Below are 14,709 nucleotides of genomic sequence, written 5' to 3' on the forward strand. Positions count from 1 at the left end.
ATTCGATTTTTTTAGAGCCAATCAAATTTAATGATACTCCGTGAAAATCCAGCCGATTGCTTGACCAAAATACTAGAAGTATAAAAGTACCTTAAATTGGACAATTATTTTTTTCCTAAAAAATTTCCCCTATAGTTATCTAGAGACATTAATCCCCCTAATGTTGGTCAACCTGTATTTTTCCATTATGGCAGAAGAACAACGCATTGCCCATCTCTTTTCTCTGCGTTTCCTCTCAAGAGAACGTAAGCACAAAAACACGCTTTATTTTTTAAATCAATTTTTTTCAATGACATCAATTTAGAATTATTTTATTTTCATCAATAATAAAAATCATCAATTTCATTAGTTTAATTTAAAATTATTATTTCAGATACATCTTCATATCCACAGATATGTCAGACACGGAAAAGTAAGTAGAAATTTTTTTACCAAGTTTTATGTTTGTTATTCTTGTTTTTTTTTTTTTAATGCAGTTTAAAATTTTTGTATTAGTTTTGCGTTAAAATTCAAATTTTGTTTTTTTTATTTTGTCGTTTTTATTTTTAAAATGTGAAATTTTCTATTTTTTAACCCGTGAATGTAAATGTCAATATGTAACATAACCTCTTAAAATATTTCGATGGGAGAAATTTGGGAATTTTTTTTTATAAAGTGAAATTAATTTCTGCTTGATTGTGATTTAAGTAGTTTAATTGAAAAAAAAAATTACTTTTTTAATATTAATCATAAATTGAAAGAATGTAAACATAACCTTAAAAATTTTTTTTTTTTTTTTTTTTGGAGCAAACAATTCAAAACGGAATTTATTATTTGTATTAATATGATGTTATTTTAATTTAATTTTTATTTATTTTTATTGTTTCTTGTTAATTAAAATAAATGTTTATTTATTTAATAAAAAAAAATAGATTTCGTAAATTTATACAAAAACTTTTTTTTTTGAAATCTATAAAGTATTTCTCTTAGTAAATAGAGCAATCAAAATTTTTATTCATTGATTTGGATAAATTTTTTCGTAAATTGATTTTTTAGTAACGAATCCTTAAAATTAAAAAAAAAATAAAATAAAAATTTGCGTAAAAAAAAGTTAAAAATAAAAAATCGGGATTAATATTGAAAAAATGGAGTTAAACAATTTTTTTTTTATTCTTTTTGGCCTTGAAAACTACGAAAAAAATACTTCATTTTATTTTTTGTTTATTTTCTTCATTGGAAAATTTTATTTTGAAAATTTTATTTACTTTGGATTTTTTTCGATTTTGGAAAATTAATTTTTGGAAATTTTATACTATGGAACATTTTGTACTTTGGAAAATTAAAATTTTCAAAATTTTATACTTTTAGACATTTTTGTGTTTTTGTAAATTTTTAATTTTGAAATTTTAAACTTTGTGGAATTTTACTTTTTATTTATTTTATTCTTTAGAAAATTCAATTTTGAAAAATTTTATACATTTCCAAATTATTAAAATAGAGCAAATTTATAAAATTTCCAAAAATTTATTTTTCCAAAGTACAAAATGTCCCAAAGTATAAAAATTTCAAAAATTTATTTTTCCATATTAATAAAATTTCCAAAAGTAAAATGTTCTTTTTTTTTTATAGAATGAAAAATAATTAACATAAAAATTCTATAAAAATCGGGAAATTTCTTTAATTTTCTGGAATTTTTTATAAATAAATTAAAGTAACTATTAAAAAATTTTCTATTCAAAATGAACTAAAATTTAATTATTTTCAAAAATTTTAATCAAAAATTCAATTATTTTTCAAATTTCAATTCAAAATAACGTAAAATTTAATTATTTTAAAAATTTTCAATTCAAAATCAATGAAAATTCAAATAATTTCAAATATATTCAAATATTAAAAATAATTGAATTTGAGGAGAGTTATAATTGGAATTATTAAATTTTAAAAAATTTGAAATGGGAAATTTTGGAAATAATTAAAATTTAGAAGCTTTTAAATTGAAATTTTGGAAAATAATTGAATTTTAGTTGATTTTGAATTGAAATTTTGGAAAATAATTGAATTGTAGTTGATTTTTAATTGAAATTTTTTATAATTACTGAATATCAATTAAAATTTGGAAAATAATTGAATTTTTGGTTGATTTTGGATAATAATGGAATTTTAGTTGATTTTGAATTGAAATTTTTTTTAATTACTGAATTTCAATTAAAATTTGGAAATTTTTGAAAATAATTGAATTTTAGTTGATTTTGAATTGAAATTTTTTTTAATTACTGAATTTCAATTAAAATTTGGAAAATAATTGAATTTTGAATTGAAATTTTTGCAAATAATTAAATTTTAATTGAAATTTTTGAAAATAATTGAATTTTAGTTGATTTTGAATTTAAATTTTTAGAAATAATTGAATTTTACGTTATTTTGAATTAAAATTTTTGAAAATAATTGAATTTTCATTGATTTTGAATTGAAAATTTTAAAAAGTAATTGAATATTACTTTATTTTGAATTGAAATTTGGAAAATAATTGAATTTTAATTAAAATTTTTGAAAATAATTGAATTCATTTTTAATTACTGAATATCAATTAAAATTTGGAAAATAATTGAATTTTTGGATGATTTTGGATAATAATGGAATTTTAGTTGATTTTGAATTGAAATTTTTTTTAATTACTGAATTTCAATTAAAATTTGGAAAATAATTGAATTTTGAATTGAAATTTTTGCAAATAATTAAATTTTAATTGAAATTTTTGAAAATAATTGAATTTTAGTTGATTTTGAATTTAAATTTTTAAAAATAATTGAATTTTACGTTATTTTGAATTAAAATTTTTGAAAATAATTGAATTTTCATTGATTTTGAATTGAAAATTTTAAAAAGTAATTGAATATTACTTTATTTTGAATTGAAATTTGGAAAATAATTGAATTTTAATTAAAATTTTTGAAAATAATTGAATTCATTTTTAATTACTGAATATCAATTAAAATTTGGAAAATAATTGAATTTTTGGATGATTTTGGATAATAATGGAATTTTAGTTGATTTTGAATTGAAATTTTTTTTAATTACTGAATTTCAATTAAAATTTGGAAAATAATTGAATTTTGAATTGAAATTTTTGCAAATAATTAAATTTTAATTGAAATTTTTGAAAATAATTGAATTTTAGTTGATTTTGAATTTAAATTTTTAAAAATAATTGAATTTTACGTTATTTTGAATTAAAATTTTTGAAAATAATTGAATTTTCATTGATTTTGAATTGAAAATTTTAAAAAGTAATTGAATATTACTTTATTTTGAATTGAAATTTGGAAAATAATTGAATTTTAATTAAAATTTTTGAAAATAATTGAATTTTCATTGATTTTGAATTGAAATTTGAAAATAATTAAATTTTAGTTGATTTTGAATAGAAAATTTTTTAAATAATTGAATTTCAATTGGATTTTTTTTTGAAAATAATCGAAATTAAACTTATTAAAAATTTGTAATAATTATAAAATTATAATAATAATACGAATTTTTAGTGACGATGTTCCCTCAGCGGTAACTGCTGGAGGTCCAATGGACATTAATTCCGCTTTGCAGGAAGTTTTAAAAAATGCCCTCATTCACGATGGTGTTGTTCATGGACTTCATGAAGCCGCCAAATCCCTCGACAAGTAATTTTACTGTTTTTTTTTTCATTTATATTTTATTTATTTAATTATTTAAAATATATATTTATATTTATACTTTTTCCTTTCTTTTATAAAATAAGAAGAAGTATTTTTTTTTCTATATTTTTAAAATATTTGTAAATTAATATTATTTTTAATATTTTCAAAAATATTTCTTTTTAATTGTTTTAAAACTATTTTTATAATATATTTAACTTAAAGTGAGATTTAATTTATTTTTTGTTTATTTTAAATATTTAAATTTAAAAAAAAAAAATAAATACCTTTTTTTGTCAACTTTTTAAATTTTTAAGTAGATAATATAATTTAATTAAAAGTAATTTTAATTTACATTAATTTTAATTTAGAGTAATTTTAGTTTAATTTTTGATTAAAATTAATTTTTATTTTTTATAGTATTTATTTTGATTTACTGCAATATTAGTAAATTACAATTATAAATATTTTTTTTTGAAAAATTTAAAATTAAATTTCCATTTTTTTGTTTCGCTAATAAAAAAATTTAGTTTCTTGAAATAATTTTATTTTAATATTATTTATTTATTTTTTTTTTTGTTTAATAGAAAATAAATAATAAATTGTAAATTTTGAACAATTTAGGAGGCAAGCAATGTTGTGTATTTTGGCGGAAAATTGCGACGAAGGAATGTACAAGAAGCTCGTTCAGGCACTTTGCAATGAGCATCAAATTCCATTAATTAAAGTGGATAATAATAAAAAATTAGGCGAATGGGCTGGTCTTTGTAAAATCGACAACACCGGCAAAGCCAGAAAGGTCGTTGGCTGCTCTTGCGTTGTAATCAAGGTAATAATTGAAAATTTCAATTATTTTTTTTCTAATGAAACCAGACAAAAATCGAATTTCTAATTTTATTTATTTTTTTGTCAATTTTTAAAATTTTGTTTACAATATTTCGATTTTTTTTGTTTTTTTTTTTTGTTTATAGAATGAAACAAATTTTTCATTAAAAAAATCTTTTCAATTAATTAAATTATTTATTTATTTACAGAAACAGATTTTTTTAGTTTGTAAGAGAAAAAAAAATTGTAATTTTTTATACTAAAACTAAATTAGAATAAAAAAATTACAATTTTTTTTTTAAATTTAAGCATTGATAAAAATTTTAATTTATAAATTAATTTTTGTTAATAAATAAAGCGATTTATGTCGGGTTCCATTTTATTTTATAATTATTATTATTATTATTTAAAATGATGAAATTTTGGCTCCCTCTTCTGAGACGAACCCAAATATATAAAAAAAAAAAATCTGCTGATTTTACGCCTTTCTGATAATTATTTAAAAAAAAAAGGAAAAAAAAATTAATTTCGAAAACCAAAATTCTAATGGAAACGTTTTTTTTTTTTTTTTTTGTTTTCTATTTTTCAGGACTTCGGAGAGGAAACACAGGCCAAGGATGTTCTCATGGAATATCTTAAACAAAATACGGTACATTAGTTGTCGAATAAATTTTTTTAAGTTCATTCACTGAATTTTTTTATTTAGTAATTAATTTAATTTCCCCTTCCCGCCAAATTCTCTATTTTATTAAGAAAAAAAAACCAAAAAAATTAATTGTATATTAATTTTTTTTTATTTAATAAATTGATTTTTATTGCTAATTATTTAATTAATATTTTTCAAATTTTTGATAAATAAAATTATTTGAATTAAATTTTTATATACGGAAAAAACTAGTAAAATAGTTTTTTTTTACATTTTTTTTGTTTTCAAATATTTTTTTATTTTCTTTTTATTATTAAAATTTTTATTTAATATTTAAATTATTTATTATTTTAATTTAAACGAAAATTTTATTTTATAAAATATATTTTATAATTATTTAAATATGTGACGCGTTCTGAAAAGAGGACCTTAGAAGGGAAAGAAATTTTAGGTTATGTTTATGATTGTTTTAATTAAAAATAAACAAAGATTAATTAACTTTCAATAAATAAAACTATTAAGATATAATTTTTTTAAAAATAAATGTAATATTTACTCATTAAAAATAAGGAATTTAATTCCTAAAAATAATTAATTTTTAATAAAAAAAAAGGCTAAAAAAATTATAGGTTATGTTTATGATTGTTTAAAGTAAACAGAGAAAATTAGCGATTAACTTTCAATAAAGAAAACTAATATTTAATATAATTAAAAATAATAATAATAATAAATAATCTAAGAACTATCATAAACATAACCTATAATTTTTTGCTTCTTAAACGTCCCTTTCTTTTTAAATTTTAATTGTTTAATTATAAATCAAAATAGTTTTCATTATTTAATAATTTAATGTTTACTTTCTTATTAATTATAAAATAATTATTTATATTATAATTCATTAATAAAAGCAAATTTATTTAATAAAAAATTATTATTTTTAAAATATTTTTATTTTCCTATTTTCGAAAAAAATGCCATTATTTAAAATTCCCGCCAACAATGCGTTTTGCGTTAAATTTTTAAATTCTAACGCAGTCATGTAAACACAGCCTTTAAGGCGTTTGTACACCTCACAAATTCTAAAGGCGCTCTCACACCTTTTTGACTGCCTGCAGGTTACCATGGCAACGCACGGGAGTGAGTGCGACAGAAAATTTAAAAATTTGAATATTCAAAATTTTCTGTCACACTCGTGCGTTGCCATGGTAACCTGCAGGCAGCCAAAAAGGTGTGAGTGCACCATAATGGAGCATTTACACCTTCGGCAAAAAATTTTCTTCACTTTGCATTTTTCGAAACACACTTACCTGATTGGTTGTCCAGAATTTGATTCATTATTGTGAACAACCAATCAGGTAAGTGTATTTCGGAAAATTCAAGGTGAAGAAAATTTTTTTTGCCGAATGTGTAAATGCTCCATCAGAATTTGTAAAGGCACTCTCACACCTTTTTGGCTGCCTGCCTACCATGACAACGCACGAGTGTGAGTGAGACAGAAAATTTGAATATTCAAATTTTAAAATTTTCTGTCGCACTCACTCTCATGCGTTGCCATGGTAACCTGCAGGCAGCCAAAAAGATGTGAGAGTGCCTTAAGGTGTACAAGCGCCTTTAAGATGCCTAAACAGGGATCGGTAGGTAACATACTTAAAGGTAAAATACCTTCAGTATTTTTGGTCAAGCTCGATTGAATTTTCACAATTATATCCCTAATTTTGATTGGCTCTGACAAATATTCAATATTCAAAAAAATGTTTTTTTCATGAAAATCGTTGTCTTCGAGAGACAATACGATTTTTGCCCATTGTGAAAGTAGCCTAAAAGTTACGTTCCAATCCCTGCTCTTTAACTCTCTCTCTGTCTTTTTTTCCGTGTTCCACCTACCCAACCCTGCGATAAGCGCGCGCATTAAATATATTCCATCCCAATTTAAGGCCTAAGCAGAATAAATTCTTGAACGGGAAGGCAAACGTAAACGGAAACGTAAGAATGTGTAAGAGAAGGATAGCAAATATCTTTATTCTTCTCTCACTCATTCTTACGTTTCCGTTCACGATTGCGTTCCCGTTCAAGAATCTATTCTGCTTAGGCCTTTAGCATCAGTCCCCCACTAAACGGTCGCCATTTTTATTTTCTGGCAAAACGAATTAGTTCGTTGAGGTTGTGTGATTATCGTCATATATATATATATATTTTTTTTTCGTTTTTATTAATATTAAAATAAAAATATATAATAAAAGAAAAATAGAAAGTTTTGTGTGTGCTTTGTTGTTTTTTTTTTTGGTGAAAAAAAAGAAAGAAAAATTGAAATTTATCATAAATGAAGATGGTAGATAAAATTGAAATGAGCCTCGACGATATTATAAAGCAAAATAAAGGTGGAAGAAGCCGTGGCGGCGTTGGTGGACGACGTGGAAGAGGTATTACCGGCGGTTCACCCCGTAGAGGAGCCCGTGGTGCCCAAAGAGCTGGCGGTGGCGTCATGAGAGGACGTAATCGCGGTGGAATCGTACGAAATTCACTTCCCTACACAAGAGTAAGTAAAAAAAAAAATATATATTTGATTCTCGAAAATTTCCCCCGCTTTTTTTTTCTCTTTTTTTTTCCGAAAAAAAATCGATTATTTTTAGAAAAATAATTTCTGTAATTTATGTTAGGGAAAAAAAAAATTAATTTTTCTTGTATATATTGAGAAGGCATTTTTCGGATGATGTAAACACGCTTTTGAAATAGTGGAACTGTTTTTATATTCTTGTTTCCTTTTTGCTTCTATAATATATACGATGATAAATATATATACATGTGTGTGTGTGTGAAATTCGATTAAATTCTCGAAATTTTGTCAATTTCTTCGAACTAGGTCGTTTGAAAACGAAAAAAGATATTTGTGTGAAATTTTTTTTTTTTTGTGCTTGAAAAATGAAAGGAAAATTTATTTTTAGTGAATAAAATTGTGAGAATAGAAAAAAAAAATAAAAACAGAACCGAAAGGTAATTTTAATTTCTCTGTTGGGATTTATCTTATCGAATCAAATTTCTGTTTTTGCTTACAATGACCGTTATAATGACGTCATTTTTGTCTCGGTGAAATTTTTAATTCGTTAACAATATTTATTTTATTCTCATTGTATATAATGAAAATGTCTTAAATTTGTGCTATTTTTTTCTTTTTTTTTTTTTTTAATTTTTATTCCAATTTTTCTTGTTTGGAAAATATTTGTTTGTTTTGTAATTTTGTATTTTTTTTTGTTTCCTTTTTAATTTTTTGTTAATTATTTTTAAATTTTTGTTTCTTTCTTTATTTTTTTTTTTATTATTTTTACTTCTTTCTAAACATTATTTTTTTTTATTATTTTTCCTTTATTTTGTGTTTTTTTTTTTGCTTCTTTTTGTATTACATTTGCTTTTATTTTATTTTTTATTATTTATAGTTCTTTGCATTTTGGCTTTGAATGAACTTCCGGTACACAGAAATAAATTTAAATTATAATCTATAATACAAAACAAAAATTATTTTTACTTTCTTTTATAATTTTTATATTTGCTTCCACTTTGTTTTACTTTTTTTTACTTCTATTTGTATTATTTTTATATTTCCTTTTTTTAAAATTATTATTTTTGTATTATTTTTACTTTTTTTTTTGTAGTAAGTTTATTTTTGTTTCATTTTATTTATTATTTTTATTATTGCTTTCTTTTGAATTAGAAATTCGTTTTGATGAAAATTCTTGCAAAATACTAATTCGAAAAAAATAAAAATTTGACTCAAAAATAATTATGACAAATGAAATTCCATAGAATGAAAATTTTAACTAATAACAATAATAATAATAATAATAATAATAATAAAATGTTCAAAACAAATTTATTTTCAAATTACAAATTTCTAATTATCAAAAATTTGTACTTTGAAAAATAAATTTTGGAAATTTTCTACTTTTTAAATTTTATTTAGAAAATTTTCTACTTTGTTGCATTTTATTTTTTGTTTATTTTCTAATTTGGAAAAATTTAATTTTGGAAATTTTATACCTTAGATTTTTTTGATTTTGGAAAATTAATTTTTATAAATTTTATACTTTGTAACATTTTTTAATTTGGAAAATTTAGTTTTGGAAATTTTTTACTTTGGATTTTTTTTTGATTTTGGAAAATTAATTTTTGTAAATTTTATACTTTGGAACCTTTTTTTAATTTGGAAAATTAAGGTATCACATCGGTAAAACCGTTTTCTATAGATTTTCTTGAAAATTTTACCATATGTTCTTATTATCATTCTTGACAAATTTGCAAAATATGAAGAATTTTCACCGTACGAAACCAGAGATATTAGCAATCAAAGTTGCTTATTTTGCATGGGAGACGGGACTAATGTATGGGGGAGAAGTACATTTTCATAAATATCATCAGAAGTTTTCTATAAATTTTTTTCAAAAACTAATGTTGAATTCACGAATAAATTTGGAACTAAAATATACAAAAAAATTTATAGTTTACCGTGCCGTTTATTTGTAATTATAAATTAAAAATTCTATTTCATGACGTCATTTGCAATATATAGCACACCCGCCACTTTGATGTGGCAACATTGCAGGATGGTAACATTAGTTAGAGAGAGACAGTAGTCCACAGTAGTCAAAGCGAGACTTATAGCGACGTTGTCAAACCTCCTACTCCTTTCAATCGCTGCTAGTGTGGGGTATACGTGTACGAGTGTATTTGTAGAAGTAGGTACAGTATGGGCTGAGAGTATAGGGAGTTGAGGGCGAAAGTATAGTGCGGGAAGTATTAATGCGAACTACAAACTTTTGACTCCGATTAGTGCCGATGTGATACCTTAAATCTTGAAAATTTTATACTATGGGACATTTTGTACTTTGGAAAATTAAATTTTGGAAATTTTATACTATGGGACATTTTTGTATTTTTGTAAATTTTTATTATTGAAATTTTATACTTTATGGAATTTTACTTTTTATTTATTTTCTTCGTTGGAAAATTCAATTTTGAAAATTTTATACATTTTCAAATTATTAAAGCAAATTTAAAAAATTTCAAAAATTTATTTTTCTAAAGTACAAAACGTCCCAAAGTATAAAATTTCCAAAAATTTATTTTTCCAAAGTACAAAATGTCCCAAAGTATAAAAATTTCTAAACTTTATTTTTTTCCATATTAATAAAATTTCCAAAGGTAAAATGTTTTTTTTTTTTTTAATAGAATGGAAAATAATTAACATAAAAATTCCATAAAAATTAGGGAATTTCTTTAATTTTCAGGAATTTTTTTTATAAATAAATTAAAGTAACTATTAGTTTCACAAAAAAATTTATTTACTTTTTTCCCCAATCGCAAATGCAAATTAAAAATTTGGCCTTCACACTCAATTATTAAGCATGTGATATATTTTATATTCATTAAGTAAATAATTATTTACTACTATTTATTGAATCTAATAAATGATTTTTTAAACTTGGATAACAAATTTCTTAATCTTTTTTCAGTGAAATATTTGGTTTTTTAATATAAATAAAAATTATTTAAATTTTATTTTATCGGTTCAACTTCAAATAAAGTAAATTATTCATTAATACGAATAATTTATTATTTAATGCTAATATCCACATTTAACTTATAAAAATTTTTACGCCGTCGAATATTAAATTATCGAATTTCTATTTAGCAAAATTGTATAAAGTTGGATTTTATATTATACAAAAATTTTCAATTTACATTTAACTAAAATTCGATTTAATTTCCATTTAGCAGAACTCTTATAATTTTCTTATATTTAAAAAAATTTTTAATTAATATAATTTCAATTGAACGAAATTTATGTCTATAAAAATTGACAAAAAAAAAGAACTAAGTAGAATTTATTTTATTTATTTATTCGAATTAAAAATGTTTTCATAGTTTTTAATTTTTGATGGTCAAAAAAATTTCAGGCAATACTTAATCAAGTTTTACAGTTTTTTAAATATAATTTTTTTTTTTTTAAATAATAATAATTTTGGAAGAGTTAAAATAGAATTTTTAAGAAATAATTGAATTTCAAAAGATTTTGTTAATTTTCAGATAATAATTAAATTTTACAGAAATAAAAATAATTTATCAAATAACTTTTTGGATAACATTTTTTAAAAATAATTGAATTTTTCAAAGATTTAGAATTTTGATTTTTAAAATTAATTCAACTTCAAGTGATTTTTAATTTATAATTTTTGATGATTTCACCAAAAAAATTTATTAGAAATATTACAGACAAAAATAGAATAATTTAAAAACTTTTTAAGCGAAAAATGTTTTTAGATAGTTGAATTTTCCGAAGAATAAATTAAGAATAATTAAATTTGAGGAGAATTATAATTGGAACTATTAAATTTTAAAAAATTTGAAATGCGAAATTTTGGAAATAATTAAAATTTAGAAGCTTTTGAATTGAAATTTTTGATAATAATTGAATTGTAGTTGATTTTGAATTGAAATTTTGAAAAATAATTGAATTTTAGTTGATTTGGAATTGAAATTTTTTTTTAATTACTGAATTTCAATTAAAATTTGGAAAATAATTGAATTTTTGGTTGATTTTGGATTTACAATTTTGAAAATAATTGAATTTTACGTTATTCTGAATTGAAATTTGGAAAATATTTGAATTTTCATTGATTTTGAAATAAAATTTTTAAAAATAATTGAATTTTACGTTATTTTGAATTGAAATTTGGAAAATAATTGAATTTGAATTAAAATTTTGGAAAATAATTGAATTTTACGTTATTTTGAATTGAAATTTGGAAAATAATTGAATTTGAATTAAAATTTTGGAAAATAATTGAATTTTCTTTGATTTTGAATTGAAATTTTTAAAAATAAAATAATAATAATTTAGCAGAACTGTTATAAAGCATTTTTTCTAATAATTTGTTTAAAAATTTTAAATTCCATATTCTGAATATGTGTTTAATATTTAGTAAAAATTAAAAAAAAAGTTTTGATATTAATTTTTATTTTATTTATTAAAAATTTTCATTTATTTATTTTAATTTGCAAAGTGAAGTTTTTGAAAGTGTTTTTTTTATAATCATTGGTACAAAAAGTAGAAAAGAAAATTATTGTAATAATAAATTTTCTATGATTTATTTATTTATTTTGTGGAATTATTTTTTTTAGGGCGATGTGAATCTTGCATGGAAACATGATATGTTTGATGGAGTGAAAAAAGTCGGTCGCGGCCTGATTGGCAGCTCTGGAACCACCAAACTTTTGGTATCCAATCTCGATTTTGGAGTTTCCGATTCAGATATACAGGTGAGCAAAATTTTTTTCTTTATTTTATTATAATTTGTATTTTTTTTCTTTTTTATAATTTATTGCCTAATACTTATATTAATATTTCAATTTAATAAATAAATTTAATTATTTATTTATTAATTTTATTTATTTATTAATTATTATATTATTTATTTATTAATTTTATAAATTTACAGTAAATAAATAGTAAAGTAAAATAGTATTTTTTATTTCTTTATTTATTTATTTATTCAAGTAAATAAGAATGTAACAGGATTTTTTTTTTTTTTATTATAAATAATTTTTTTCAATTGTAAAAAGAAAATTAACAATTAAAAAGGAAAATTTTGTTTCTTTTTGGAAAATAAAAGGGTTTTTTTTCCTTAAAATTGCTTCTTTTTGGAAAATAAAAGGTTTTTTCCTTAAAATTGCTTCTTTTTGGAAAATTAACGATTTTTTCCTTAAAATTGCTTCTTTTTGGAAAATAAAAGGGTTTTTTTTCCTTAAAATTGCTTCTTTTTGGAAAATAAAAGGTTTTTTCTTTAAAATTGCTTCTTTTTGGAAAATAAAAGGTTTTTTCCTTAAAATTGCTTCTTTTTGGAAAATTAACGATTTTTTCCTTAAAATTGCTTCTTTTTGGAAAATAAAAGGGTTTTTTTTCCTTAAAATTGCTTCTTTTTGGAAAATAAAAGGTTTTTTCTTTAAAATTGCTTCTTTTTGGAAAATAAAAGGTTTTTTCCTTAAAATTGCTTCTTTTTGGAAAATTAACGATTTTTTCCTTAAAATTGCTTCTTTTTGGAAAATAAAAGGGTTTTTTTTCCTTAAAATTGCTTCTTTTTGGAAAATAAAAGGTTTTTTCCTTAAAATTGCTTCTTTTTGGAAAATTAACGGTTTTTTCCTTAAAATTGTTTCTTTTTGGAAAATGAAAGGTTTTTTCCTTAAAATTGCTTCTTTTTGGAAAATTAACGGTTTTTTCCTTAAAATTGTTTCTTTTTGGAAAATGAAAGGTTTTTTCCTTAAAATTGCTTCTTTTTGGAAAATAAAAGGTTTTTTTTCCTTAAAATTGCTTCTTTTTGGAAAAAAAAACTAATTTTCTTTTGTTAATTTTCATTTAGAAATCGAAAATTAAATTTATTCAATCAAAAAAATGTGTGTATTTTTTTTTTTTAGGAACTTTTCAGTGAATTTGGTCCGCTAAAATCGGCTGCAGTTCATTATGATAGATCTGGTCGTTCTTTGGGCTCAGCCGATGTTATTTTCGAAAGAAGGGCAGACGCAATTAAAGCCATGAAACAATACAATGGAGTTCCTCTTGATGGTAATTATTAATTTTCCCCCCCAAAAAAAAAGAAAATAAAATAAAATTCTTTATAATAATTAAATTAAAATTTGAAATTTGTATATTTTGCGCAAATTTTATTTATTTTCAAAAAATAACTTTTAAAAGAAATTGAAATATATTTAGAGAAAATTTATTAAATTTTTTTTTTTTTCAACAAATAGAGAAAATAAAAAAACTAAATAAATCTGTACAAATAAATAATTAAACAAATAAATAAATTTTGAAGGTCGTGAGATGAATATTCAAGTGGCAACTTCAGAGATTCCAGTTCCACAGACAATTCGCAATACATCGAGAATTGGAGGCGGCAATTTTCCACAAAGATCACAACAACGTTTCCGAGGAAGTCGAGGAAGCGGACCCACCAGAGGTAGGGAAAAAAATAAAATTTATTTCCTTTTTTTAAAATTAAAAAATAAAAATTAATAAAACATTTTTCTATGTAGAGAAAATTAAAAAAATTTCTAAATATAAGAAAAATTGTTTCTAAGTAGAAAAAAATTTAAAAAGAAAATTTCTCTACGTAGAGAAAATTTAGAAATAAAAATAATTAAATACTAAAAATTAAATAATAAAAAAAATTCCCCTAAAGGTCGAGGAGGCGGTGGAGCGGGACGCAGAGGTGGAAGAGGCGGTAATCGCACAGCGACAAAAACCCCAACAGCCGAGGAACTTGACGCCGAATTGGAAGCTTACGTTAAAGAAGTAAAGTAACGTAAAATCGTAACAAAAAAAAAAAAATAATAATAATAAATAATAATAATAAATAACGAAAGAAAATAAAAAATTTAAAAACAAAATATCTTGCACGCGTTTCACAAGAAGACAAAAATAAAAAAAAAAAATCGATCCTATGTTTATATTATCTGCACACAATGAAAGAATGTGTGTGTTTTGTCCTTAATCTCTTTTTAATTTTTTTTTTCTCGTATTATATAAAAAAAGTGACAATGCGT

General features: G+C 21.3%; 2 protein-coding genes across 2 annotated transcripts; both read left to right on the top strand.

Annotated features, from left to right (window-relative positions):
- The first annotated feature begins 129 nt into the window (after nt 1-129).
- LOC127290191 (40S ribosomal protein S12) lies at nt 130-5,156 on the top strand. The gene is made up of 5 exons (XM_051318623.1): nt 130-245; nt 374-412; nt 3,519-3,653; nt 4,272-4,476; nt 5,062-5,156. The coding sequence occupies exons 2-5, from the start codon at nt 396-398 to the stop codon at nt 5,128-5,130; spliced, it is 426 nt and encodes a 141-aa protein (XP_051174580.1). The 5' UTR covers nt 130-245; nt 374-395; the 3' UTR covers nt 5,131-5,156.
- Nucleotides 5,157-7,220: 2,064 nt separating this feature from the next.
- LOC127290008 (THO complex subunit 4) lies at nt 7,221-14,507 on the top strand. The gene is made up of 5 exons (XM_051318345.1): nt 7,221-7,654; nt 12,292-12,429; nt 13,582-13,729; nt 13,980-14,123; nt 14,346-14,507. Exons 1-5 carry the CDS (start codon nt 7,439-7,441, stop codon nt 14,465-14,467), a joined length of 768 nt encoding a protein of 255 aa, XP_051174302.1. The 5' UTR covers nt 7,221-7,438; the 3' UTR covers nt 14,468-14,507.
- Nucleotides 14,508-14,709: the final 202 nt, after the last annotated feature.

Source organism: Leptopilina boulardi, unplaced genomic scaffold (assembly GCF_019393585.1).
Source record: "Leptopilina boulardi isolate dan_hultmark-lab unplaced genomic scaffold, ZJU_Lbou_2.1 LbouV2_55, whole genome shotgun sequence".
NCBI classification, from domain to species: domain Eukaryota; kingdom Metazoa; phylum Arthropoda; class Insecta; order Hymenoptera; family Figitidae; genus Leptopilina; species Leptopilina boulardi.

Excerpts from the sequence above, each read along its gene's own strand:
- LOC127290191 (XM_051318623.1), top strand. Across the intron at positions 3,654-4,271 it reads GCCGCCAAATCCCTCGACAA|GAGGCAAGCAATGTTGTGTA; the intron begins GTAATTTTACTG and ends TGAACAATTTAG. Across the intron at positions 4,477-5,061 it reads GCTCTTGCGTTGTAATCAAG|GACTTCGGAGAGGAAACACA; the intron begins GTAATAATTGAA and ends TCTATTTTTCAG.
- LOC127290008 (XM_051318345.1), top strand. The coding sequence starts at position 7,439 with ATGAAGATGGTAGATAAAATTGAAATGAGCCTCGACGATATTATAAAG. Across the intron at positions 7,655-12,291 it reads ATTCACTTCCCTACACAAGA|GGCGATGTGAATCTTGCATG; the intron begins GTAAGTAAAAAA and ends TATTTTTTTTAG. Across the intron at positions 12,430-13,581 it reads TTTCCGATTCAGATATACAG|GAACTTTTCAGTGAATTTGG; the intron begins GTGAGCAAAATT and ends TTTTTTTTTTAG.